Raw genomic sequence first — 26,567 nt, forward strand, 5'->3', positions numbered from 1 at the left:
CTCCAGACCTTAATCCTATAGAAAATATATGGAGGGAGCTGAAGGTTCGAGTTACCAAACATCACCGTCAAAACCTTAATGACTTGTAGAGGATCTGCAAAGAGGAGTGGGACAAAATCCCTCCTGAGCTGTGAGAAAACCTGGTTCCCAAGAAACGTCTGACCTCTGTGATTGCCAACAAGGGTTTTGCCACCAAGTACTAAGTCATGTATTGCGAAGGGGGTCAAATACTTATTTCACTCATTAAAATGCAAATTAATTTATAGCTTTTTTAAATGCATTTTTCTGGATTTTTTTGTTGTTGTTCTGTCTCTCACTGTTAAAATAAACCTACCATTAAAATTATAGACTGATTATTTCTTTGTCAGTGGGCAAACATACAAAATCAGCAGGGGGTCAAATACTTTTTTCGCTCACTGAACCTCACCCCCACTGACTGACTTCCATAAAGGATCCAATCAGGGCCATCTTTAATTTTGATTGGGCCCTGGGCAAACATTTTCTTGGGGCCCCCCCTCCATTCTGAGACATACAAAAAATAGCAGGTAGACTCAAAATCAGTTTACTGCAGCAGATCACGCAGCGATTGCAATTGTTTGCCAAAGGTTACAGCCTATCATTACTGCTCAATGGCTGGTTTCTAGAGGTTACAACACATAATTTCTGCTTGCCGATTGGTTGCTAGAGGTTACTGTACATTATTAGCGCTCACTAATTGGTTGCTAGGGGTTACAGCACATCAATAGCACTTACTGATTGGTTGCTAGTGATTGAAGCAGATCACTACTGTTTGCTGAGCAAGTAAAGGGACACATTAATACACATACTACAGGAGAGGTTCAGAGACTGCGGACATACTGCAGGAGACAATCAGAGACTGCGGACATACTGCAGGAGACAATCAGAGACTGCATACATACTGCAGGAGACAATCAGAGACTGCGGACATACTGCAGGAGACAATCAGAGACTGCGGACATACTGCAGGAGACAATCAGAGACTGCATACATACTGCAGGAGACAATCAGAGACTGCGGACATACTGCAGGAGACAATCAGAGACTGCGGACATACTGCAGGAGACAATCAGAGACTGCGGACATACTGCAGGAGACAATCAGAGACTGCGGACATACTGCAGGAGACAATCAGAGACTGCGGACATACTGCAGGAGACAATCAGAGACTGCGGACATACTGCAGGAGACTAACAGAGACTGCGGACATACTGCAGGAGACAATCAGAGACTGCGGACATACTGCAGGAGACAATCAGAGACTGCGGACGTACTGCAGGAGACAATCAGAGACTGCGGACGTACTGCAGGAGACAATCAGAGACTGCGGACGTACTGCAGGAGACAATCAGAGACTGCGGACGTACTGCAGGAGACAATCAGAGACTGCAGACATACTGCAGGAGACAATCAGAGACTGCGGACATACTGCAGGAGACAATCAGAGACTGCGGACATACTGCAGGAGATTACCAGAGACTGCGGACATACTGCAGGAGATTAACAGAGACTGCGGACATACTGCAGGAGACAATCAGAGACTGCGGACATACTGCAGGAGACAATCAGAGACTGCGGACATACTGCAGGAGACAATCAGAGACTGCGGACATACTGCAGGAGACAATCAGAGACTGCGGACATACTGCAGGAGACAATCAGAGACTGCGGACATACTGCAGGAGACAATCAGAGACTGCGGACATACTGCAGGAGAATAACAGAGACTGCGGACATACTGCAGGAGACAATCAGAGACTGCGGACGTACTGCAGGAGACAATCAGAGACTGCGGACGTACTGCAGGAGACAATCAGAGACTGCGGACATACTGCAGGAGACAATCAGAGACTGCAGACATTATACAGGGGATGGTCAGAGAACTTTCAGCAATGCACAGCTTTACAGTTAAATAACACAGCTCAGGGTTTAAACAGTCAGGCATTCTATGGTTGTAAGGACATACCTGGCCAGCCAAACACTACATACAGTCAGGACTGTGGGCGGGGCTTCCACTCTCTGCTCTCACTAAAGCAGCTGGGAGCTCCACTGATGCTTTGTTGGGTGGGCCCACTTCACCCGTGAATGGTCGCCCCGATGACAGCTTTGCAGAGCGCACAGAGGACATGGGAGGATGTATTCCGCGCTAGCCAGCTGAGAGGGGCGGGGCTGGGAGCTCCACTGACCCACGTGCAGCCTGTGTACTGGGAATAGAGCGCCTGTAGTGAGAGCCAGTGATCGGAGTGGGAGTGTCATTGGAGCTCCCGGCCCCGCCCCCGGACCTCTGTATTCACCAACCAGTATAGAGGGAGCGGGGCCGGAAGCTCCACTGACACTCCCACTCCGATCACTGGCTCTCACTACAGAAGCTCTTTTCCGAGTACACAGGCTGCACGTGGGCGGGGTCAAAGCGTCAGTGGAGCTTCTGGCCCCGCCCCTCTCAGCTGGCTAGCGAGGAATACATCCTCCCGTGTCCTCTGTGCGCTCTGCAAAGCTGTGATCGGGGCCCCAATTCACGGCTAGCGCGGGCCCCCCAACAAAGATTGGGCCCAGGGCAAGTGCCCCATTTGCCCTGCGCTAAAGACGGCCCTGGATCCAATGGAGGCTTGGATTGCATCTAGGGCAGGGGTTTCCCAATTTTCTAATCAAAGGGCCACTTTACTGTCCCTCCGGCTTTAGGAGTGGTAGAGTAGAAAATGCCCCGGCATCAGTGCCCCATCACTGGTTTCAATGGGAGGAATAATGTCCCACTGTTGATATCAATGAGAAGAATAGTGTCCAATTGATGGTGTCAGTAGGGGAAATGGTGCTCCATCATTGGTGTCCATTGGTGGAATAGTGCCCCAAGGGCCAGATAAAAGCATGCAAAGGGCCACATACCCCGGGCCACAGTTTGGAGACCACTGATCTAGGGCTTCATGGGAAGGTCCACCAAGCATCAAAAGTACATCGCAGGAGCACATGTATCAGTGAGGTGTGGTGACATCGACCACTCCTCCTGGAAGTATTGAAAGCTGGTGCAGAGCTACATTTTTTTGGTTTCTTAAAGTATTTTTGCACCTTTCTGTTTTTGGTTACTTTTTTCATAAAGGTGGTGTGAGGCTATCATCTAAGTGGACATTCATTTTCAGAAGAGCTTTGCCTATAATTATGCCTTCTGATGGACTTTTTACTATAGGCCGACGACCCTTTCTCAATGAGACTTTCTGCAGAAGAGCGCTGTCACCCTGTGCTGAGCACTCCTGACCCAATCCTCTGCTTGTCTTCATACTAGGTACATTTTTGCAGGACCACCCACTGTCCAAATATAGTGACAGGGACTCCTGCAACACACTACAGTTCTTTGCTATTTTTTTTTCACCACAAAGGGTTTAAGCAGTGCAGTGAAACATACTTGTACATTATCTCGACGTTTCAGTATACAGCCTTAAAAAGTGAATCTTCAAATTTCTATGTGTTGCAAGTCTGTTCAAATGTCTACTGCTCTAATACAGTGCCCCTAGACACACTGTAGCATGTTGCCTGAACGCACGTGGTCTAACGCAGTGAAAAAACATAAGCAGGGACATTATGTTTCAGTACTTACTAATGCTGAAGAGCAGAAGGGCCTTCATACACAGGAATTCCTCTGGTGTGATCTGTAACCATCCAAATTCTTGTGAGAGGTGACGCATTCGAACACACTGGCTGTACATACGTGATTTGTGCATGCGATACCTATTCAATTAGAGAAGATCAATTTTGTATTTTAAATATCATATTTGCAATAAAACAACAATATTAGGTTCTATCCTGTCTGGGCTTTACATTAATATGGAGTTACTCCCACCCAACTCCCCCCTCCACCACTACCCCCCTCTTTCTGGCTATAACGGCCTCTACATTTCTAGGAAGACTTTCCACAAGATTTTGGTGGGTGTCAGTGGGAATTTGTGTTCATTAGGCCAAAAGAGCATTTATGAAGCTTGGTACGAATGTTGGATGAGAAGACCTGGCTCACAGTTGACTTTCCAATTGATCCCAAAGGTCAGTAGGGAAGAGGTTTGTGCATGCCACTTGAGTTCCTCAACATCTTATGGAGATGGCTTTGTGCACAGGGAAACAGTCATCATGGAACAGAAAAGGGCCTTCTTCTTCTGGGAAGGTTTTCCACAAGATTGTGGAACTTGTCTTTGGAAAACCAAGAGAGAATACCTAGGCTCAGAACCAGCATTTTAAATCATATCAGAGGTGTTCAGTAGGGAAGAGGTTTGTGCATGCCACTTGAGTTCCTCAACATCCAACTGGTCAAATCATAACTCCATAAGGAACTGGCTTGATGCACATGGAAATAGTCATCCTGGAACAGAAAAGAGCCTTCTTCTTCTGGGAAGGCTTCCCACATGATTGTAGAGCTTATCTTTGAAAACCCGAAAGAGAAGACCTAGCTCAAAACCTACATTTTAAATCATCCCAGAGGTGTTCAGTAGAGTTGAGGTCAGGGCTCTGCACAGACCACTTGAGTTGTTCACATCAACAACTGGCCTAGTACACGGGTACAGTCATGTTAGAATAGAAAATGGTGTTCCCCAAATGAGACTGGAAGTGTACATTTGCCTAAAATATCTTTATATACTAAATGGTGATTGCATGGCTATATACTTGATTGTATGTCCATGGTTTTGGAATTGGAAATCAATAGGCTCAAACACGGTGTGACAGTTAGGTTTCTGCAAACCTAGTGATAAGGGGTTAGAACCTCACTGCTGGGGAGCTTCACCGTCTCTATGTGTTCTGGTGACCATTGTTAATGAGAATATGATGGGGAGCCCAACATTTTGTTTTGCTAACAGACCAGGTAAAAGGGGGAAATCATTTAATGGGGCAAAACGTGAGAGATGTCTATGGGTTTATCCAAATAGCTTACATATATATAACAAATATGGTCTAGAAGGGTGTGACCACATTTTACACAGAAGATTCCCAGAGTTCTAGCTAACTTTGGCATCCTCGTTTTGTATATATTGCAATACATATTTCAGATGGATAACTGCATCAAAGGGAATGCTTTTAGGCTACTTATTTTCTTATAGTATATACCAGGGGTCTCCAAACTTTCTAAGCAAAGCAAATTCTAACCAAATCTACTGTCCTTCAGGCCAGTGGGGCCGGACTGTGGCTAGTGGGTGTAGAAAATGCCCCAGCATCCATGTCCCATCGTTGCTTAATGGTGTCAGTAGGTTCCCCATCATTGGTGTCAGTTGATTGAATAGTGCCCCAAGGGCCAGATAAAGGCCACAGTTCGAAGACCACTGTTTTATTCTTTGTTTTATGAGTTGCAGATGTTTTGTAGCTCATCCAAGCCACTTATTTAGGTTCTGAGTGTCAAAATAACCCAGCATTTATTTTCACAGTGATACCACTAACACCGTATTTCAAGGTTTCTCAACTGGGGTTCTTCAAGAGGTTGCTAGGGGGTTCCTAGAGTAATGAGCAATTTCTGACTTTCAGATAAGTTCCCACTGACACCATTGATCTTTTTAGCTATCTGTAAGGGGGTAATTCTTCCTAATAACCATAGGTGTAAGAAGTATTCTTCCTACTGATCATCACACTTATGTAGGTATAGTCATTTCTAGCAAGGGTTCTCTGAGACTGGAAAGTCAATGGTTCCTCTGTGCTGAAAAGGTTGAGAAAGGCTGCTGTAATCCAATTACTTTGAAAGACAGATGTTATTGTGAAAGTACAGGATAGGAGGTGTGAAAATTGTGGAACCATCCTGTTTTAGCTACACAATTCCATCACTGGTGTCAGAAAGGCTTCATAAGTGTTAATCATTTTGTGATGTGTCACAGAGAGGACAACTGGTTTGGTAAGAGAAGTGAAAAGTGTATCTACGTCAAACTGGAGCAACCATCATTAAACGGGGGTTGGGCCCTAAACACCATTTTTTTAAAATAAATTCTGTTATTATTGAATTTTTCAAGTTTACAGCAAAAGGCAGTGCAATAAATCGGTGCCAGATAAAAACAAAACACAGCACAAACAGGAGAAAAACAAAATACCCCAAAACATAGGTAAATCTTAGCAAATACAGTCTAAAGCTGGGTGCTTCAACTACCAACTGAGGGGTGCATAGAGGACTTCTGTTAGAATATATTTAGAAAGTATTAGTGCATTAAACACCATGTGACAGGATGGATAACGACAGATTTCCAAGCGAGTAGAGTCAAACTTAGTGGGACAACCTCTACCATTGTAGGAAGCCTTGTACAAGGGAAGCACTAAGTTAACCAAAGATTGCCACTGCTGCAGGGAAGGGGGATTAGACGATAGCTTCTTAATGCCACGCCCATATGATGGGTTCCGGATTCCCGAATAGCTGAGGAAGAGTCGGAGTATTCCATAACAGGAAATGTGGAGACCAAACAAGAAACATATATTGCCATTTTAACATTGGCATTTTGACAACAATTCCCACCATTAGCCATGTAAAACCAAGGATTAACACCCCTAAAGTCTTCTTGACACCAAGGGTGGAACTAGAACAGGTTGGTTCCACAAATTTCACGCCTCCCATCCTGTTCTTGGACAATCAATATCTCATTCCATTGAGATTGGATTAAGGTTTCTATGCTACCCGTGTGGAATTAAATCCTAGGGTAATTTTCAAACACTCATTAGAACTGAAGAAGTGACTTGGATTTGCTAGGAAATGTCTTTAACATTAATTAAGCACTTTAAGACCAGGGCTATACTGACATTTTCTATTTACAGGTAAAAATCAGCATTTTTTTTGCTAGAAAATTACTTAGAATCCCTAAACATTATATATTCTTTTTTTTTTTCCTAGCAGAGGCCCTAGAGAATAAAATGGTGGTCGTTGCAATTTTTTTGTCACATTGTATTTGCACAGCTGTTTTTCAAACACAATTTTTTAGGAAACAATTTTAAAAAAATTAATTTTAATGCAAAAAAACCCAATATATATTTCAATTTTTCCCTGTCACCTGGGGGGGGGGGGGGGAGGCACTGGGGCTGGGGTAGTGTGTATGTGTGCATCCTGTAACCTCAGGGGTGGGGGCTGCTTGGTGCATCCTGTCACCTCCTGGTGGTGTGCAACTTGTCACCTCTCTTATGTGTGCTCTGTTCCCTGCCACATAGGAGGGGGTGCTGCCACAACCTGTCACCTCGGGGGGGGGGGGGGGGGGGGGGGTGAGGGCATGTGCAGCCTGTTAGTAACGGGCCAGCACTGCTTCTTCTCCCCCTTCCCCTCCTTCCTCTCCATAGGTAAGGTGACCACAGCGAGGGATGGGAGTAGTGTTGCTTGGAGAAAGGGAGTGGGCTCCCTCTGGGGGGTAGGGGACCCCTGTCCTAGACCATAGAGACAGCCTGGGACCAGGCGATCCCCAGCCAGCTCTATTGTTCCAGAGTGGCACCGCCGGATTAGATATTGGGCTTCCCGATCACACAGAAGAAAAGCGCCAATGGGCGGTGTGAGGGGATGTCTCCTCCAGCCACCCGTAAAAGCAATCCAGCGGCTAATCGGCCGCTAGGTTTGCTTTCAGATGAAAAGGCATTGTGGCCGGAAAAAAAGTACTGGAGTTATGGCATATAACCACAGCAATAACCACAGTATAACCAAAATAAGCCAATTACGTGCATGTACGTGATTTGTCATCAAGTGGTTGAATGTGATTAACTACTACTTGATAAATGTGTAAACCTGTTCTGGAAACAACTGGTGACTAAGGATGAGCTCCGGTGTGTTCGCACACTCCGCGTGCCGAGCCCGCCAGGAAGTCGGCACGGCACGGCGCTGCGCTGATCACAGGCACTGAGACATTTTCCCGATGTGCAGCTGCAGAAATCGGGAAATGTCTCACTGCCTGTGATTAGCGCAGCACCAACTTCCTGGTGGGCTCGGCACGCGGAGTGTGCGAACACACCGGAGCTTATCCTTAGTCACCGGTTGTTTCCAGAACAGGTTTACACATTTATCAAGTAGTAGTTAATCACATTCAACCACTTGATGACAAAGCACGTACATGCACGTAATTGGCTTATTTTGGTTATACTGTGGTTATTGCTGTGGTTATATGCCATAACCCCAGTATGCGAACACACCGGAGCTCATCCTTACCAGTGACAATGCTTTTGAGGGATCTCCTGTTACTTCAAAGTTCATTAAAGGGATAAAAAAGATCATGTTATAAAATGTAGAAGTAAATATATACTATCAAAAATCTTCTCTTTTTTTGCTGTAAATGTTCTTGAAGAGCAAAGATAACACATGCAACAATGAACTTACTCATTAAACACCAGATCTGGAGCAAAGTACAGCATTCTTGAGTTGACATTTTTGAATGACCTCCATCCCATGGCAAATATCATCAGTCCCATCCAGGAGTACTGTATGACGGTCATTTGGTCATTTACATGCAGGTTACGAAAACCTAGAGGTGTGGAAAGCAAACAATTGCGACATATTCACAGAGGAGCAGTCAACAATTTTCAACAGTCACAAACAACATCTAACATTTTTTTTTTTCATTTAAGATAGCATAAGGGATGGTTATAACCCTTGTCTGATTTTTTTTTTTTCCCATCTGTGCCCCATTGGGGCGATTTCCCTACACTTCCTGTCCTATAGCCAAAACAGGAAGTGAGAAGAAAACCCTCCAAAGCTTGGGAACGCCTGGTCATCACCAGAACTTGGGTCACCAATGGAAGTTTTTCCCCACTGGTGACAACCCACAATTTGGGATTTTCTTTAACGTTCAGTTATAATGGTAAACAGGACAAATAGAGAGGGTGAATCTCCCTAATGGGGACACAGACAGCAATAAAAACCTGACGGGGGTTCTGAGCCTTCTCTGGTCTATCCAAAACTAAATTTAAAAAAAGGTTTGCATTTAGTTACTCTTTAAGCTCAATTGATCCAATATCTAGTATACTTAACCACTTCAGACCCGCACTATAGCCAAAAGTTGGCTACAGAGCAGCTCTGTTGTTCCAGGAGGGCATCCATGGACGTTCTCCCAGAACCATGTCCCCCGCGTACCCCCTGGGGTGTGCAATCCGGTGCACTCTGTGACTGCAGTAAAGAGCCAATCACAGTGGCACTTTACCATGTAATCAGCTGTATCCAATCACAACTGATCACATGTAAACACACTTGCCCGTTCTCGGCATTCCTTTCCTCACACACTGTCACAGTGCAAAGAGAGGAGAGCTGGTAACCGGCAAGTGTGACGGGACATTTACACTGATCATCAGTGCCACCTATCAGTAACTCCTCATCAGTGCCACCTATCAATGCCCATCAGTGCCTCTTCATCAGTGCCACCTATCAATGCCTATCAGTGCCAACTATCAATGCCCATCAGTGCCTCCTCATCAGTGCCACCTATCAGTGCCTCCTCATCAGTGCCACCTATCAGTGCCCCTTATCAGTGCCTCCTCATCAGTGCCACCTATCAATGCCTATCAGTGCCTCCTCATCAGTGCCACCAATCAATGCCCATCAGTGCCACCTATCAATGCCCATCAGTGCTGCCTATCAGTGCCCCTTATCAGTGCCTCCTCATCAGTGCCACCTATCAATGCCTATCAGTCCTCATCAGTGCCAACTATCAATGCCCATCAGCGCCGCCTATCAGTGCCACCTATCAATGCCTCCTCATCAGTGCCACCTATCAATACCTATCAGTGCCACCTATCAATTCCCATCAGTGCTGTGTATCGGTGCCCATCAGTGTCTTCTAATCAGTGCACATCAGTGAAGGAGAAAAATGACTTATTTGCAACATTTTATAACCAAAACTAAAAAAAGTTTTTTTTCTCTAAATTTTTAGCCTTTTTTCATTTGTTTAGCAAAAAATAAAAAACCCAGTGGTGATCATATACCACCAAAAAGAAAGCTCTATTTGTGCAGAAAAAAAGAGAAAAATGTCATATAGGTACAGTGTTGCATGACCACGTAATTGTCATTCAAAGTGCGACAGAACTGAAAACGAAGAGTTGGCCTGGGCAGGAAGGGGGTAAAAGTGTCTGGTATTGAAGTGGTTAAAGCGTAACTCCACCTTTGTTGAGAAGAAACCTCCCCCTATGGGTGATCTATGTACATTACAAGGATTTTAGCAAACTTTGTTGCAGATTCCTACCTTTTGTTTGTCTGTGCCCATGGACAGAAACATTTGATTATGTACTGGGTTTTCTTTTTGCATTGAAATTCAAAAAAGTTTATTTTTTCCCCAAAATTTGCGTTTCACCACTTCCCGCCCGGCCTATAGCAGATTGACGGCTGGGCGGTGGTTCCGTTATCCTGACTGGGCGCCCGCTGGGAGTCCTGGGAGTCTGACACACCGCTACACCGATCTTGGTAAAGAGCTTCCAGCGGAGGCTCTTTACCACGTGATCAGCCGTGTCCAATCACGGCTGATCACGATGTCAATAGGAAGAGCCGTTGATCGGCTTTTCCTCACTCGCGTCTGACAGACGCAAGTAGAGGAGAGCCGATCGGCGGCTCTACTGACAGGGGGGGGGTCTGTGCTGATTGTTTATCAGCGCAGCCCCCCCTCAGATCACCGCACTGGACCACCAGGGACTCCACTAGGACCACCAGGGAGAGGGGCAACAAGTGGATGGCCAGGTATGTACCCCATGGCCATCCACATGTGCCCAATCTGTGCCAATCAGTGCCCACAAATGGGCACTGATTGGCACCATTATATTTCAGTTCTGCCCAGCAATGCCACCAATCAGTGTAATCAATGCCACCAATCAGTGTCATCAGTGCCACCTTTCAGTGCCCATCTGTGCCCATCAGTGCCCACCTATCAGTGCCCATCTGTGCCACCCATAAGTACCCATCAGTGCCACCTATAAGTACCAATCAATGCCACCTACGAGTGCCCATCAGTGCCTCCTATGAGTGCCCATCAGTGCTGCATACCAGTGCCACCTATCAGTGCCACCTATCAGTGCCCATCATCAGTGCCCGTCAGTGCCACCTCATTGGTGCCACCTCATCGGTGCCCATCAGTGCCGCCGTATCAGTGCCCATCATTGAAGAAGAAAACGTACTTATTTGCAAAAAATGTTAACAGAAACAAAGAAAAACGTGTTTTTTTTCATAATTTTCGGTCTCTTTTCATTTGTTGCGCAATAAATAAAAACCGCAGAGGTGATCAAATACCACCAAAAGAAAGCTCTATTTGTGGGAACAAAATGGTAAAAAATTTGTTTGGGTACAGTGTTACATGACCGCGCAGTTGTCATTCAAATTGTGACAGCGCTGAAAGCTGAAAATTGGCCTGGGCAGGAAGGTGTCTAAGTGCCTGGTATTGAAGTGGTTAAAAAACTGCTGCGCAAATACCGAGTGACATAAAACATTGCAAAAAGCAACCAATTTATTCTCTAGGGCCTCTGCTTTAAAAAAAAAAAAAAAAAAGTTTGTGGATTCTAGAAAAAAATTGGATTGGATGTGGTTAATATTAATTTAAGAGAAAGGGCGGTGATGTGACAATCTAACTCCGTCCAATCAGAAAACGCCTTGTTTAACTGTAAACCGCACGTTCCTGTGCTTTTTGCTTTAGACAGTTCATTCTGGTGTGAACTGGCCCCAAGACAGATGACCAGTCTATTACTGTATTGAGACTTGGATAGAACATGGCTTGGCATGTAAAGGGTCTCTGCACAGGTGTGGGGCTGATTATCAGGTGGGGTTTTCCCCAGCAAGGAGCAATCAGTCTGGGTTGTAGAGAGGAGAACACCAGGAGAGTGTCTGTTCTGGTCATACAACATAGTGCACTGACTAGACTGGCGTCAGATGGCGAATGCGTCCTGACCAGGTCGCCGAAGTGGAGTCCATCTTAAAAAAGTGGAGCTGACCAATCATGGCCAGGAGGCCATTTTTTTCCCTGTATGAATGTGATGCTGAAACCCCTGAATGGGAAACCTGCTGTGAAGAACTTGCTGTTGAATAAACATGGGAGGAAATGCCTTTAAACGCAAGTTGGCGAGTGAACTTGACGCAAAACCTCACAATTGGTATTTGGAGCCGCCAAACGTGGAGTCTGCTGACCCTTGCTGAAATGTGAGTTATTTCAATGAACTGTTTGGAGCTCACACACACTGGCATATTGTAGGGCGATTGGCTGTACGGTGTAAAATATGCTGGTATCTGCAGCGCTCGGGAGCCACATCTGCACACTTCTGCCCATAGCAATGTATTGCATGATTAGATATGCTTGTGTGATTACCAGTGCTTGCATTTATATGGATGTATTTCTCCAAATGTGGGACTTCTGCATTGGAGGAAATTTTGTTAGTGGGGTGGATCTATTGTTACAGGGTAATTTTAATGGGAGGTCTATTGTTGCTGGGAGCATCTATTGTTGCTTGGGTGGGTTAAATGTTGCTGGAAAGGATCTATTGTTGTGAGTGGGGTCTATTGTTGCTCCTGCTGGAGGGTCTATTGCTGCTGGCTGCTGGGGCATCTATTGTTACTGGGGTGTATCTATTCTTGCTGGGAGGGGATTTTGTTGGGGGGGGGGGGGTCTATTTTTGCTAGGAGCATTTACTGTACCTTGGGGGGGGGGGGTAATTGTTGCAGGAAAGGATCTACTCTTGTGAGTGGGGTTTATTGATGCTGGCTGCTGGAGGGTCTATTGTTACTGGGGTGGATCTATTGTTGCAGGGGGATTTTGATTGGGGGGGTCTATTGTTGCTGGGAGCATCTATTGTTGCTTGGGTGGGTTAAATGTTGCTGGGAAGAATCTATTGTTGTAAGTGGGGTCTATTGTTGCTCCTGCTGGAGGGTCTATTGCTGCTGGCTGCTGGGGCATCTATTGTTACTGTTGTGGATCTATTGTTGCAGGGGGGGGGGGGTTTGTTGGGGGGGTGTCTATTTTTGCTGGGAACATTTACTGTTCCTTGGGGGGGTTATTTGTTGCTGGAAAGGATCTACTCTTGTGAGTGGGGTCTATTGATGCTAGCTGCTGGAGGGTCTATTGTTACTGGAGTGGATCTATTGTTACAGGGGGATTTTGATTGGGGGGGGTCTATTGTTGCTGGGAGCATCTATTGTTGCTGGTGGGGAATCTATTGTTTCTTGGGTTGGTTAAATGTTGTTGGGAGGGATCATCTATTGTTGTGAGTGGGGTCTATTGATGCTGGCTGGTGGGGGATCTTTTGTTGCTGGGGGGGGGGGGGTTTGTGTGGGTTTCTATTGTTGCTGGGGGGTGTCTTATGTTGCTTGGGGGGGGGGTTAAATGTTGCTGGGAAGGATCTACTGTTGTGAGTGGGGTCTGTAGCGATAACATCACTTCCAGTTTACCCAGATGGCGCCATTTTAAAACGTGACATGTTTGGTATCTATTTACTCGGTGTGACCACTTTTTTATATTTTACAAAAAAACTGAGCTATGTATCGTGTTTTTCTGCATTCAAATAAAAAAAAAAAAAAAAAAGTGTATTTTTACCCCAAAAAATTGTGTTTGAAAGACCGCTGCGCAAATACCATGTGACATAAAAAAAAACTTACAAATCCCACCAATTTATTCTCTAGGGCCTCTGCTTTAAATGTACTATAAGTGGATATACTGTAATACATTTCAATGGGCAGACTTATGCAGCAGATGTGGCTCCCAGGAATTGCAAATGCAGGTGAATTTTATGGCCATATGCCCTACAGTATATTTGTATGTGTGAGCTCTTATACTTTATGCAAAAAGGAGCCATTGAAACATGCGGCACACCATGTCTGAAGGATGGAGCGCACCTGCAGCAGTTAAAGTGAGAGCAGTTCATAAAGAGTCAATGCAATAGTTTACTGTTGACTTTGTAAACCATGTGCATGTAATTTTGGGCACTTAATAAAGAAAGACATTGCTATAACAAGTGAGATATCTGTTGTTGGAGGGCATTTCAACACCTGTTCAAGATAAATGTGTCCAAACAGAATTTGCCACTTGAGTCTGCCATGGACTGGTGCAAAGGTAATTCGACAGTTGTAAACCCCAGCTACCAAGAGTGACAAGTCAGCTCTTAATGCAATAAAGAAACCAATGGTGGTCCAGACGCAGGATTGTTGTTGCCTGTAGAACATTGGTGAAAGCAGACCAACTGACTTTATGCAAAAAATGTTGTCAACTGGTGATGTAAAAGTCTTTCTAACTGCCTTTCAGAGGACTGCTTTGCGGGAAGCATGGCCCAAAGTATGCTGGTCGGAATTGCTATGGCCCTTTTTGATGGTAATTAGGTGGCCTACCGAGTAATGGGTTGAGGTCACAATGACAAGTCTAAAGGCAAATTTCTGATAATGGAGTAGATCCATCAGGACTATGAGAGCCAGCAAGCCTCAACTGAGTAAAGGACATCTTCCTTGGGAACAAGTGGACGTGTGTTGTCAGGAAAATGAAAACTCTATCGGTGGTGTGGTTTGGCCACCCCAAGAGATGAGTGTGCTGCAGGCCATGTTGGAAAGCCTTGACAAGCCATGGAAGCAATAGTATTGCTTGCAGTGCAGGGAATGGGAACATGCTATTGCCAAGGGTCCTCTGTTCCTGGATATAGTGCAAGGTAACCTGGCCAGGCAGAGGTCTGTGGTTGCCCACCAGGTATGCGGTGATAAGGTGTCTGCAGTCATTTTCAACTACTGTGAAAGAGTCCAATTTAAGACTGCTACTCCTTTACCCTGTGGCTGCATTGGTGGAATGACCAGTCTAAAACAAAAAGGAGAGTTGACAACAGTCTTCGCAAGTCCAACACTATCAAATGAAGAAGGTGACAACTACAGAGCTGGCCGGTAAGTCTATTTTTCAAAGAGAAAAATGGGGTCTGTCAAATCGGTCATTAGAATGACTTGAACCAGTAGCTGGGATCATGTGTTTGGTGAAAAACTTCCCTTTTGCGTAGAGCCTTGTACAGTGGGAAGGCATTGGTTAAATGATGTAATGGTTATTGAAGAAAAGCTTTCTGTTTGTGTACCAGAGATAATAATGTGAAGAGCTAATATAAATGTATAGGGGTGACCACTGAGGAAAGTTGTGCAGCAAAAGGTGTCCCCTAAAAAATGGAAGCGAAGAAGCATGGCTTAGATGAAGAGCCACAGTTGACAATGTGTTAATGCAGTCTGCTATGACTAAAGTTGTGGTTTACTAAACTGATAATGTCCCTAGGGAGGTTGTGGAGTAGATTGTTGACATAGAGAGGATGATTAGGTCCGTTGGTAGTGGGATACAGGGCACCAGGCTATCAGGTGTCAGTTATAGGTGATACAACCTACAGCTCTAAAGATGTCCCCTTTTAAGAGACTAGCAAATGAGGCTCTGCCCATGCTTAAAAAGTGAGCAAACACAGGGCACTAGAGTTAGTAAAGCTTACATGTAAGAAACTTGATGGAGAGCACGGAGAAGCCAAGGCAGACCAGCAGGCATAGGATGAAATGCAACGTGTTTCAGGGGCTCCGCTCCCTTTGTCAAATCTGTTTCAGGGGCTCCGCTCCCTTTGTCAAATCTGTTTCAGGGGCTCCGCTCACTTTGTCAAATCTGTTTCAGGGGCTCCGCTCCCTTTGTCAAGCTCCTGAAATGCGTAGCGGACCCACCCACCCCTGACATCACTGGCTGGATTTGACTACTTGTCTGTCTGCCATTGCAGCTGTATACGATGCCAGTTTGCCAGCCAATCCCTGGCTATGCTAGGCGTTTCTGGCACCTACACTGCTGCCTGTCCTGCTCAGTGGCCATTGTGATTGCATCATCCTATGCCTGACCATCTGTCTTGGCTTCTCTATGCTGTTGATCAAGTTTCTTGCTCTTTCTTTGCTGTATAGAGATCAATCACATATCTGGCGAAGGTGCCGCAGGAGTCTAGTGGACCCCATCTTTTCTCCCCATTTTTAGCTTCCATTTGGGACACCACGTGTATAAAATATAGACAATTGCTTTTGTGAAAAGCGCTGAGTAAGCAGTGTATAAGTTCAGTGTGCGCACTCCTGTATATTGTTGACATTCTCCCATGCTTAGTCAAATGAGGGGTCCCTAAGAGGATCATAATCCACTCCCTTTTATGACAGGCATACTCCAAATGTGTAAAATTCTGAATGTTCCTCCACTGTTGGAAGGGCTGGTACTGTGGAGTACCAATAAGTGGAGCAATGTGTTACAGGCTTTACTGAACAAAGATGGACGAGACTGGGACCTGTCCAGTATGATGTTTAAATGTTATGGGAACAGCTCAGATAATACTGGGGGGGTGCTTTTTGTCCAAGGAATGCAGGGGGTACAAGCGAATTGTAATGGAGGCGCAGAATGTGGGGTAGGGGGAAGCAGAGTATTGGTGTTCTGGGCGTAGAGGGGGCGCAGAGTGTTGGCGTAATGGGAATGGAGGGGGTGCAGAGGGTTGGCGCATTGGGCGTAGAGGGGGTGCAGAGTGTTGGCATAGAGGGGGCGTGGAGCGTTGGTGTAGAGGGTACCGCAGAGTGTTGGCGTATTGGGCATGGAGCGGGTGCAGAGGGTTGGCGCATCGGGCGTAGAGGGGGCGCAGAAGGTTGGCATATTGGGCGTAGAGGGGACGCAGAGTGTTGGCATAGAGGGGGCGTGGAGCGTTGGTGTATAGGGGATCGCAGAGTGTTGGGCGTACAAGGGGAGCAGAGTGTTGGTATATTGGGCGTGGAGGGGGTGCAGAGGGTTGGCGCATTGGGCGTAGAGGAGGCGTAGAGCGTTGGTGTAGAGGGGATCGCAGAGTGTTGGTGTATTGGGCATGGAGCGGGTGCAGAGGGTTGGCATATTGGGCGTAGAGGGGGCGCAGAAGGTTGGCATATTGGGCGTAGAGGGGGCGCAGAAGGTTGGCATATTGGGCGTAGAGGGGGCGCAGAAGGTTGGCATAGAGGGGGCGTAGAGCGTTGGTGTAGAGTGAATCGCAGAGTATTGGGCGTACAAGGGGAGAAGAGTGTTGGCGTATTGGGCGTGGAGGGGGTGCAGAGGGTTGGCGCATTGGGCGTAGAGGGGGCGCAAAGTGTTGGTATAGAGGGGGCGTAGAGCGTTGGTGTAGAGGGGATCGCAGAGTGTTGGGTGTACAAGGGGAGCAGAGTCTTCTGGTAAAGGAGGGGCAGGGTTGCAAAATGTGGGATAGTGAGGGCTGCAGAGTGTTGGAATATTAGGGCATACAGGGGGGTGATTAAGAGTTAAGGTGATGTAGGGGTTTAGTGTGTTAAGGTAGTGGAGGCTACAGGGGATGCATGAAGCAGGAAGTGCGTGGAGGGGTTCTTCGAAATACATTTAGAACGTTAAGATACAGAGAAAGGGGGTTAGCTGGATGGAGCGGTATCCCAACAAATTGGGGTATTCCCCCTAGTCCGACCAAGCAGGGCAGCTTTGATGTTTTTTATTGATTTTATCAACATTAAAGGTGCTGAATAGTTTACACATGGCTTTGCAACAATATTGTTATTATTTTTGTGTCTTGGACATTAGTATGTATCACAATTTTCAAAAAATAGTTGGCTCTATGGTAGTCCCATAACGAGGAGGTTGCAGGAGTTGGACACCAGACCAGATTGAGCCTATTGGCCCCATTTTTGTATTTTGAGAGTATAATAATTTTCTTAACTTGTCTTTTCACTCCTCATACTAAAATGACCTTACTAACAAACATTAATTTCTCTTTTTTTTTTTTTCATCATCTTTAATCAAAGTTGAGCATGGCGTTTTTAATGTTCAGAAAAAAACAGCTGATCTTCCTACAAGGCTCAATACACATAAGAATGTGGTTAAAACTTTGCTTGTAAATTGTTAATAAGCTCTATTGTAGACCTATAAGCACTTTTCAGCTCCCATCTTGAAGTGATGAATTTCGATTTTTATAACTGTGCTGATTGTATAACTGGACTGGATAATTTTCTGACCAGCTACCGTGTCTGAAATGTTTGCGTAGCGAGGCTTGGCTGAATAGTATGAGTTCTGAATAATTTCCTTTAATACATCAGTCTCCGCATGACTGAAAGTTAGTCTTTGATTTTATCAGTTTTAACATTTCACAAAACTTTTTTGTTTTGATTTTGTTGAAGATTCTGCCTTAGAAATTGAAAGAGGGTTCCACGATTTCCTAGTTAACTGGGTGAAAAGACATGTGTTAAAATTGTACACATAGTCCGGAGAATAACATTTGCAGTTGAAGTGGTTGTAAACCTCTGAAATGAAAAATGAACAAAGCATATCCTTCTATAGTGTGTGCTTGCCTTGATCCAAAGCACCCAGTATGATGTCTGTCTGCTCTCTCTCCTTCCTCTCCTATCTGCGTGAGTCACTTCTGACCCCCTCCAGCACACAGCAGGTAATTGACAGCCTCAGCTGTGCATGTTTCCCTATAAGACTGTGTAGGGTGCGTGTTTGTCTATTTCCTCCACTCAGGTCTCCGATTACACTCAGCTCTATGCTGCTCAGTGAGTGGCATCAGATCCCCGTCCCCTGCCTGAAGCTCAGAAATGCTGTGTAAATTCTGGACTTCTAACGTATGTAGATGAGAGAAAGTTGCAGATAATACGGTGCAACTTTTTTGTAAAGCAAGGTTTTTTTTCGCAACGCCTTTTGGCTACCTTTTACTCTTTTAGAATTCTAAAGCACTATCCGTAAGATTTATGACCATTATTATACTTTTAAATATTAGATTACCTGGGCAGCACAGTAGCTAAATGGTTAGAACTTCTGCGTAGCAGCACTAGGGTTATCGGGTTCAAATCCCAGCCACGGCACTACCTGCCTGGAGTTTGCATGTTCTCCCTGTGCCTACATGGCTTTCCTCCGGGTACTCCGGTTTCCTCCCAGACTACAAAGACCTGCTGGTAGGTTAATTGGATCCTGTCTAAATTTGGCCCCTAGTATATGTATGGATGTGAGTTTGGGACCTTAGATTGTAAGTTTCTTGAGGGCAGAATGTACAGTATGTAAAGAGCTACATAAATTGGTGCTTTATAAGTACCTGTAATGAATAAATAAATCTGCCCCCCCCCCCATTCCATAGTCTGCTTAATAGATTGTAAGCTCTCAGGAGCAGGGACCAGCTGTACTGTCCAGAACTGATTATATGTAATGGCAAAGGGTGGTGGGGTGTGCTGAAGGGTCTGTTGCTGGCTGCTGGGGCATCTATTAACGCTGGAGGGGGAAATCTTTTGTTTGAGGGGAAAGGGGGGGTTATTGTTGCTGGTGTGGGATCTATTGTTGAGGAAGGGGTCTAATTGATGCTGGCTGCCGGGAGAACTATTGTCGTTGGTGGGGGGTCTAGGTCTATTGTTGCTGGGGCAGATCCATTGTTACTGGAGATCTGTGGTTGCTATTCTATTGTTTCCAGCTGAAGGGGATCCATTTTACAGTTGTTCTTGTTATCATTAACAAATTCCATACAAACTACTTAGCACCACAAGGTGATTGATACTGTATTCTCTAAAAGGGGCAGTACTGGGAGGTGGATATGGGGTGACTGGGAAGGTGGGGTGGGGGGGGGGGGAGAAAGTATCGGCACCTGCTCTCCCTGAGAGAAAAAAGCCCTGTGTAGGAGGATTTGTTTCACCTCTGTGAGGCAAATCCGTCGGTATATGTAGGAGTTTGCAGCTACTTTAAGAAATAGTGATGTTCCCCTATCCCCCCCCATCTTGGTGACTGAACAGTAAAAAAGCAGCAGAAGATTGGTGAGGCTAACCTTCTCCTCCTTCTGTCAGCACGCTCCCTATCAAAACATTTTCATCGATAACACTTGATTGGCTCCCTATACTAGTCTGAGCTCTGCTGTGGATTTGTGGCGGGGGGGGGGTTCTGCAAAAGGATGATACCAGTCAAAATATAAAGCTTACAATTCGTTGTATTAAACAATAAATGTATTGCTTTATTAATACAGGGGTGCACTAATCTTTAACTTCATAGATCTGGCTGGAGTTAAGCTTTAACAAGAAATCATCACCAATTATTTAGAATTAAAAAAAAAAAAAGATATATACTTGTTATTGAATAGCGGCGTTCTTGGCAATATGCTTATGAAATGCATTTCCCCCTGTTGCACAACTATTTGAGTTTCTTCTCTTTCCTAACTTAAAATGATAAGGTTTAGTGCAACAGATACAGGACATAAAAAAAAAAATGACACCCTTATTTCATTTTTTATTTTATTGGTCAGGGGGCTTTGGGGGGGGGGGGGCAACTTAGATCTGGGAGTGCAAAGCCATGTGACACAAAATCTGGAGCCTGCAGCCCTTGAGGGGCCCCCAGGAGGTGTTAAGGGATTTGTTTTTAGCAATTTCTGAAGGTTTCTCTGTCAGTGTTGGCAGGTGTTGGGGGAAGGTCACCTCCCGGAGGGGTGTGTCTTTTCCCCAGTTGTCAGGGAAGTGGGGTAAGTAGACATCCCTGGGTGGGGGAGTACAGAGAATCCCCAGCTGGTGACTAGAAGACACTGAGCGGTGTCATACCTCACCAGTGACATTGGTCCCATCATGGCTACAGGACAGCACTCTCCTCCTCTTGCCTCGCTGAGCTCAGTTATCATTCCATGTTGCCAGCACACAGCACAGACACTTCCCCATCCTGGGCTGTTCTCACCTCGTGCTCCTCTCCATTCAGGAAATGGCCTACAGCTTCTCCCCAGCCAGTGGGAACAGAGGGGTGTGGACTATGGAAGGCAAAGTAGAAGCCCAGTACTTTAGCATGGCTGTGGGGCCCTAGGGCAGATCGAAGCTGGATTTTGTGGAGGGTATGATAATATGACAGGGAGGCTGCAGGGGCCCCCTGGAGCTAGGGGCGGGGTTACGATTGTGACCCCTGCAACCCCTTATGCTACACCCATGGCTTGGCTGTAAAGAATTGGAAAAACCTTTTTGTACATAGGTCAGAATGGAACACCTTTTACAGGATGTTAAGGTTTTTAAAAGCTTTAAAGTCCAACTCGGGGAAAATAAAGTCACCCTTGCAGTACCCCCTCCCCATCCACACTGCTAGGGTTTCAAGGTCACTATGTCCATGGGAAGAGGAATATAGAGAAACATAAGTAGGTTATGGGTTAAGAGGAGACGCAGTCCGCTTTCCGTCTGCCATCTAAAATGCATGCTGTTTTAGAATATCTTGAATATAGGCAGAAGACCTAGGAACACTAGTTGAGAAACCATGCCTTAGAGCAGTGGTCATCAACCCTGTCCTCGGGGCCTATAACAGGCCAGGTTTGCAAAATAACTGAAATACATCACAGGTGATGTCATTTGCTGCTCAGTGATTGCAGTATTCTAGTCTGCATCTCCCCAAGGTAATACATAAAACCTGGCCTGTTAGTAGGCCCTGAGGACAGGGTCGATGACCACTGCCTTAGAAGACCCATAAACCTCTAGTAAACTTGGCAGACCAACTTCTTTGGACATAAATGTGCAAATACCGCCTTGATCAATATTGGGTCAGACGCCAAAACTCTTGGCATCCTCAACTTGTGTTCTAGGATGTACAGGAGTCTCTAGTCAGGAGGGAAAAGCTAATGCTTGCCTAATTTTTCCCACCAAAAGTGAGCCAATTGGCAGATTGATAAAATTTAGTTTTTTTTTTTTTTTTTTTTTTTTTTTTTGTTACTAGATCTGCTTGTTGTAATTGCAAGAGTCATTGTGGCTCAACTAGAGTTGCATATGTTAACAAAGAGTTAAACATGTAGGCCTCCTGTGACCTAATTCATTCCGGCTTCCAGGGCATATTATGCTACGCCTAGCTTTTTTTAAAAAATGTATATATTTTTCGGCAGTCAGGGTATAATGACACCAAAGAATTCTCTAATTTCCCTTTTAGATTAATAAAGTATTCTGAATATGGATTTGACCCTTATGTATGTTTTTTCCATATGTAATATCCTTGTCTCTGTTCTTTTGCAATTTCATCCCCATCGGGCAAGGAGGTTGACTTGAGGAAGGAGGCTGTCCTGGAACTCCATGTGTCTGTTTTATAACAAAACTGGGAGATGGGAATGCCTTGCCAAGCTCATGAATGAACCATTGCTCCAAGAATTCCTCTGGATGGATACCCTAGACCAGTAATGGCGAAACTTGGCACCCCATTTGTTTTGGATTTACATTTCCCATGATTCTCAGCTACATTGCAGAGTACATGAGCATCATGGGAAATGTAGTTCCAAAACATCTGGGATGCCAAGGTTTGCCATCACTGCCCTAGACCATCTTGGCCAGACCTTCCAGTCATATATTGTTCTATTGAAGTCTGTTTTCCAGATCATCATTTTTATCATCCATCTGCCTAAATTTGACGTCCAGATAGTGGCACATGGCAGGCAGAGGGCGCATAATGTCCTCCAGCAACCCTAGGCCCTGGGCGCCATTCAGCTTTAGACATTTTGGCCCAAATCTTTTGAAAGACTCGACACAGGATACTCAAGTGTACTCTTAGCCATCCACCTTTGCCATTAGTGATGTGTGATGTATGATTAGACTGAATTATACACAGTTCCTTCTTCAATGTAGGTTCTCTTTCCTCCTTCTGGGTAGGAGTGGGTGTTATGGGGCGTAAGCTGGTTTCTGCCAACCCCTAAAAGTCTGGGGGCATAGGTGGTACATCACTTGGCAGTTCTTTAAAGATATCTGGTGTAGACCCAGGAGAAGCTTGTGGTTTAGGTGAGCAGGCATCATCTTGGTTCAGTCTTAGGCATCTTAGCCTATACTTGCATTGTGATTGAGTCCAGATGCCAAAATAACTTGCCGTATAGAGATGACACCTGCAGAGTAGCCGGAAAGTAGATGGGTACAGAGAAAATCTCTACAAGACTGTCGGGATAAGGCAGGATTATGGTCACACTAGCACAGCTGTGCAGAAATATGACTGTTCACATTGCAAGCTAGACCATACCCATATAGACAAAATACTTGCATTATTCCTCGCTCCAGTAGTTACATAATTAGTCAGGTTGAATAAAAAGTAACAAGTCCATCTAGTTCAACCAATAATAAAAAATAAAAAAAATCATACAATCCTATATCCACAGTTGATCCAGAGGATGACGAAAAACCCCATCGATTCATTATCCAGTTTGCTACAGCAGGGGAAAAAATTCCTTCCTGACTCCCCGAGAGGCAATCAGATATTCCCTGGTTCTACTTTACCTATAAATATTAGTACCCAGTTATATTATGTACATTTAGGAAACAATCCAGGCCTTTTTAAAAGCAATCTACTGAGCTAGCCAGAACCACCTCTGGAGGGAGTCTATTCCACATTTTCACAGCTCTTACTGTGAAGAAGCCTTTCCGTATTTGGAGATTAAATCTTTTACTCCAAACGTAAAGAGTGCCCCCTTGTCTTCTGTGATGACCTTAAAGTGAATAACTCAACACAAGGTTTAATATATGGACCCCTTTATGTATTTGTACATGTTGATGATATCCACCCTTAATCTCCCCTTCTCAAGAGTGAATAAATTCAGTTCCTCTAATCTTTCCTCATAACTGAGCTCCTCCATGCCTCTTATCAGTTTGGTTGCCCTTCTCTGCACTTTCTCCAGTTCCCCAATATCCTTTTTGAGGACTGGTGCCCAAAACTGAACTGCATATTCCAGATGAGGTCTTCTTAGTGATTTGTACAGGGACAAAATGATATCTCTCTCTCTCTGGAGTCCATACCTCTCAATAAAAGAAAGAACTTTGCTCGCTTTGGAAACCGCAGCTTGCCATTGCATGCTATTATTAAGCTTATGATCTACCAGAACCCCCAGATCCTTCTCTACTATGGATTTCCCCAGTTCTACTCCCCCTAGTATGTATGATGTATGCATTTGATAAGCCCCCACGTGCATAGCTTTACATTTATCAACATTAAACCTAATAGTTGCCTAATTAAACAGTGCATTGTGGTTGGTTTGTAAGTTGGAGACATCTTGTAAGAACGGTATTCCACTGCATAGCTTGGTGTCATCTGCAGACACTGAAATGATACTTTTAATCCCAGACCTTATATCATTTATAAAGATATTAAAAAGTAAGGGTCTCTAACATCCACCAGCTCCGTGATGTCGTCATGGAGGAGTGGAAGAGGACTGCAGTGGCAACCTGTAAAGCTCTGGTGAACTCCATGCCCAAGAGGGTTAAGGCAGTGCTGGAAATAATGGTGGCCACAGAAAATATTGAAACGTTGGGCCCAGTTTGGACATTTTCACTTTGGGGTATGCTCACTTTTGTTGCCAGCGGTTTGGACATTGATGGCTGTGTGTTGAGTTGTTTTGAGGGGACGGCAGGTTTGCACTGTTGTACAAGCTGTACACTCACTACTTTACATTGTTGCGGGGTGTCGTTTCTTCAGTGTTGTCACGTAAAAAGATATAGTGGAGTGTTTGCAGAAATGTGAGGGGTGTGCTCACTTTTGTGAGATACTGTATATCCCAGAAGCTGAGTGGGAAAAAAAAAAAAGCGCAATATCCCCCTTCTCGGTATGTCTTCCCCTGAAAACTATATTCACTTAAAATTACCCTAATGTTGGTCGCCTCTATATGTAACACATTTTTCATGACCTTGTTGTTAACAGAGTTATCTCTTCACATCAAGGGATTGAGATCCCCACAACAAAGAAATAACGTATTACAATGTAAGCTCCCTCTGATTCCTCCTGTATTGAATTATATTGTAACTGTACTGTTTGCCCTAACATTGTAAAGGGCTGCGCAAACTGTTGGCGCTACATAAATCCTGTATTATATAAGGGTCCCCACACTGCATCTTGGGGTACACCACTAAAAAAACCTTAGACTACGCTCTGATTTCTGTCTTTTAGCCAGTTTTCTATCTATTTACAAACTGATATTTCCAAGCCTGTAGACTTTACCATACACATGAGCCGTGTGTGGGGAACTGTGTCAAAGCTTTTGCAAAATCTAAGTATACCACGTCCACAGCCACCCCTCTGTCCAAGGTTTTACTTGCCTCCTTATAAAAAAGTCAGATTTCTTTGACAACTTCTGTCCTTCATGAATCCATGTTGTCTCTTGCTTACAATATATTTTTTTTCCAGCAAGAACCCATCTATGTGGTCTTTTTATTAAACTCTTCAGTAGTTTCCCGACTATAGAAGTTAAACTTACTGGTCTATAGTTACTTGGGTGCCTCCCTTCCTGCTGGACCAGTCCACTGCAGCTGCCCCTTTTAAGCTGAGACCAGCTGCGGTTGCATTCTAGCTTCATTTTCTATTTCTGTCCATTAAGCCCTCAGATTTGCACAGCTCTGCCACCTAGCACAGCCCTGTCTGAAATGGTAGGAGACTTTTTCTAACATTTATAAGTGACACTTAAGTCTTCTACCTCCCCAGCCTTTGACTGTAAAATGAAGGAGAAGCAGTAGACCAATGAGTTCATCTCTCTGCTCTCTCTTTCTATCAGTGTGTTCCTTGTGAACCCATGCAGCACAACGAAATGGTTCCTTGTCTTGATTTGTCCCTTTTCTAGCCTGAGCTCTACTGTACTGGGGCTGCAGGAGGCGAATACCCAGTTAACACTGTCTGAATTTAAAAATAGATTTAATTATGTATCAATACAGGGCTGCTTTATTTTATGTTTGCTGTATTTTATATGTTTGCTGTATATTTGTCTGGAGTTCAGCTTTGAGAAGCTCATTCTGATTTATAAAAGACTTTAGACGAGCAGAAGCTTGTCTCACTATTTCGGTTTAACATCTTCTTCCATCGGCACATTGCATTCTATTGGATTTTCTAGTTCTCCCTATTTGCGAAATTCAATCTGATGTACAAGAAATTATGTGAGAATGAGGCTTATCTCATCATTTCTCACTCATCGGTTTGGCTTCTTGACCTGTGAAACCCTACCCTTCTTTTAGATGTAAATTTTGTGAAAGAGAAACTCAACCTGATGGACAATAAACGATGTGAGATGGAGCCTGATTGTCTTCAAATTGGTGACTATAGAACAAATCTACAGTGCCTTTGCTTAAGTATTCACCCCCCCCCCCTTGGCTTTTTACTTATTTTTTGTTACATTACAGCCTTTAGTTCAATGTTTTTTTAATCTGAATTATATGTGATGTATCAGAACACAATAGTCGAAGTTGGTGAAGTAAAATTCGAAAAATATATACATAAAACTATTTTTCAGAAATAAAAAAAAAATGATAATTGACATGTGCGTATGTATTCACCCCCTTTGTTATGAAGCCCATAAAAAGCTCTGACGCAACCAATTACCTTCAGAAGTCACATAATTAGTGAAATGATTTCCACTTGTGTGCAAACTAAGTGTCACATGATCTGTCATTACATATACACACCTTTCTGAAAGGCCCCAGAGCCTGCAACACCTAAGCAAGAGGCACCACTAACCAAACACTGCCATGAAGACCAAGGAACTCTCCAAACAAGCAAGGGACAATGTTGTTGTGAAGTACAAGCCAGGGTTAGGTTATACAAAAAATATCCAAATCTTTATGATCCCTATGAGCACTATCAAATCTATCATAACCAAATGGAAAGAACATGGCACAACAGCAAACCTGCCGAGAGACGGCCGCACACCAAAACTCACGGACCGGGCAAGGAGGGCAT

At 44.7% G+C, this 26,567-nt stretch overlaps 1 protein-coding gene across 1 annotated transcript in view; it reads right to left on the reverse strand.

The window, feature by feature from the left end:
* AR (androgen receptor) overlaps positions 1 to 26,567 on the reverse strand; it is a 354,006-nt gene that overhangs the window by 10,524 nt on the left and 316,915 nt on the right. Inside the window, exons 5-6 of the mRNA XM_073600215.1 lie at positions 8,309 to 8,453; positions 3,605 to 3,735 (exon numbers count right to left, since the gene is read on the reverse strand). Coding sequence (XP_073456316.1) covers positions 3,605 to 3,735; positions 8,309 to 8,453 — 276 coding nt within the window. The remainder of the gene's footprint in view (positions 1 to 3,604; positions 3,736 to 8,308; positions 8,454 to 26,567) is intronic.

This window comes from Aquarana catesbeiana, linkage group LG09 (assembly GCF_042186555.1).
Source record: "Aquarana catesbeiana isolate 2022-GZ linkage group LG09, ASM4218655v1, whole genome shotgun sequence".
In the NCBI taxonomy this organism is placed as follows: Eukaryota; Metazoa; Chordata; class Amphibia; order Anura; family Ranidae; genus Aquarana; species Aquarana catesbeiana.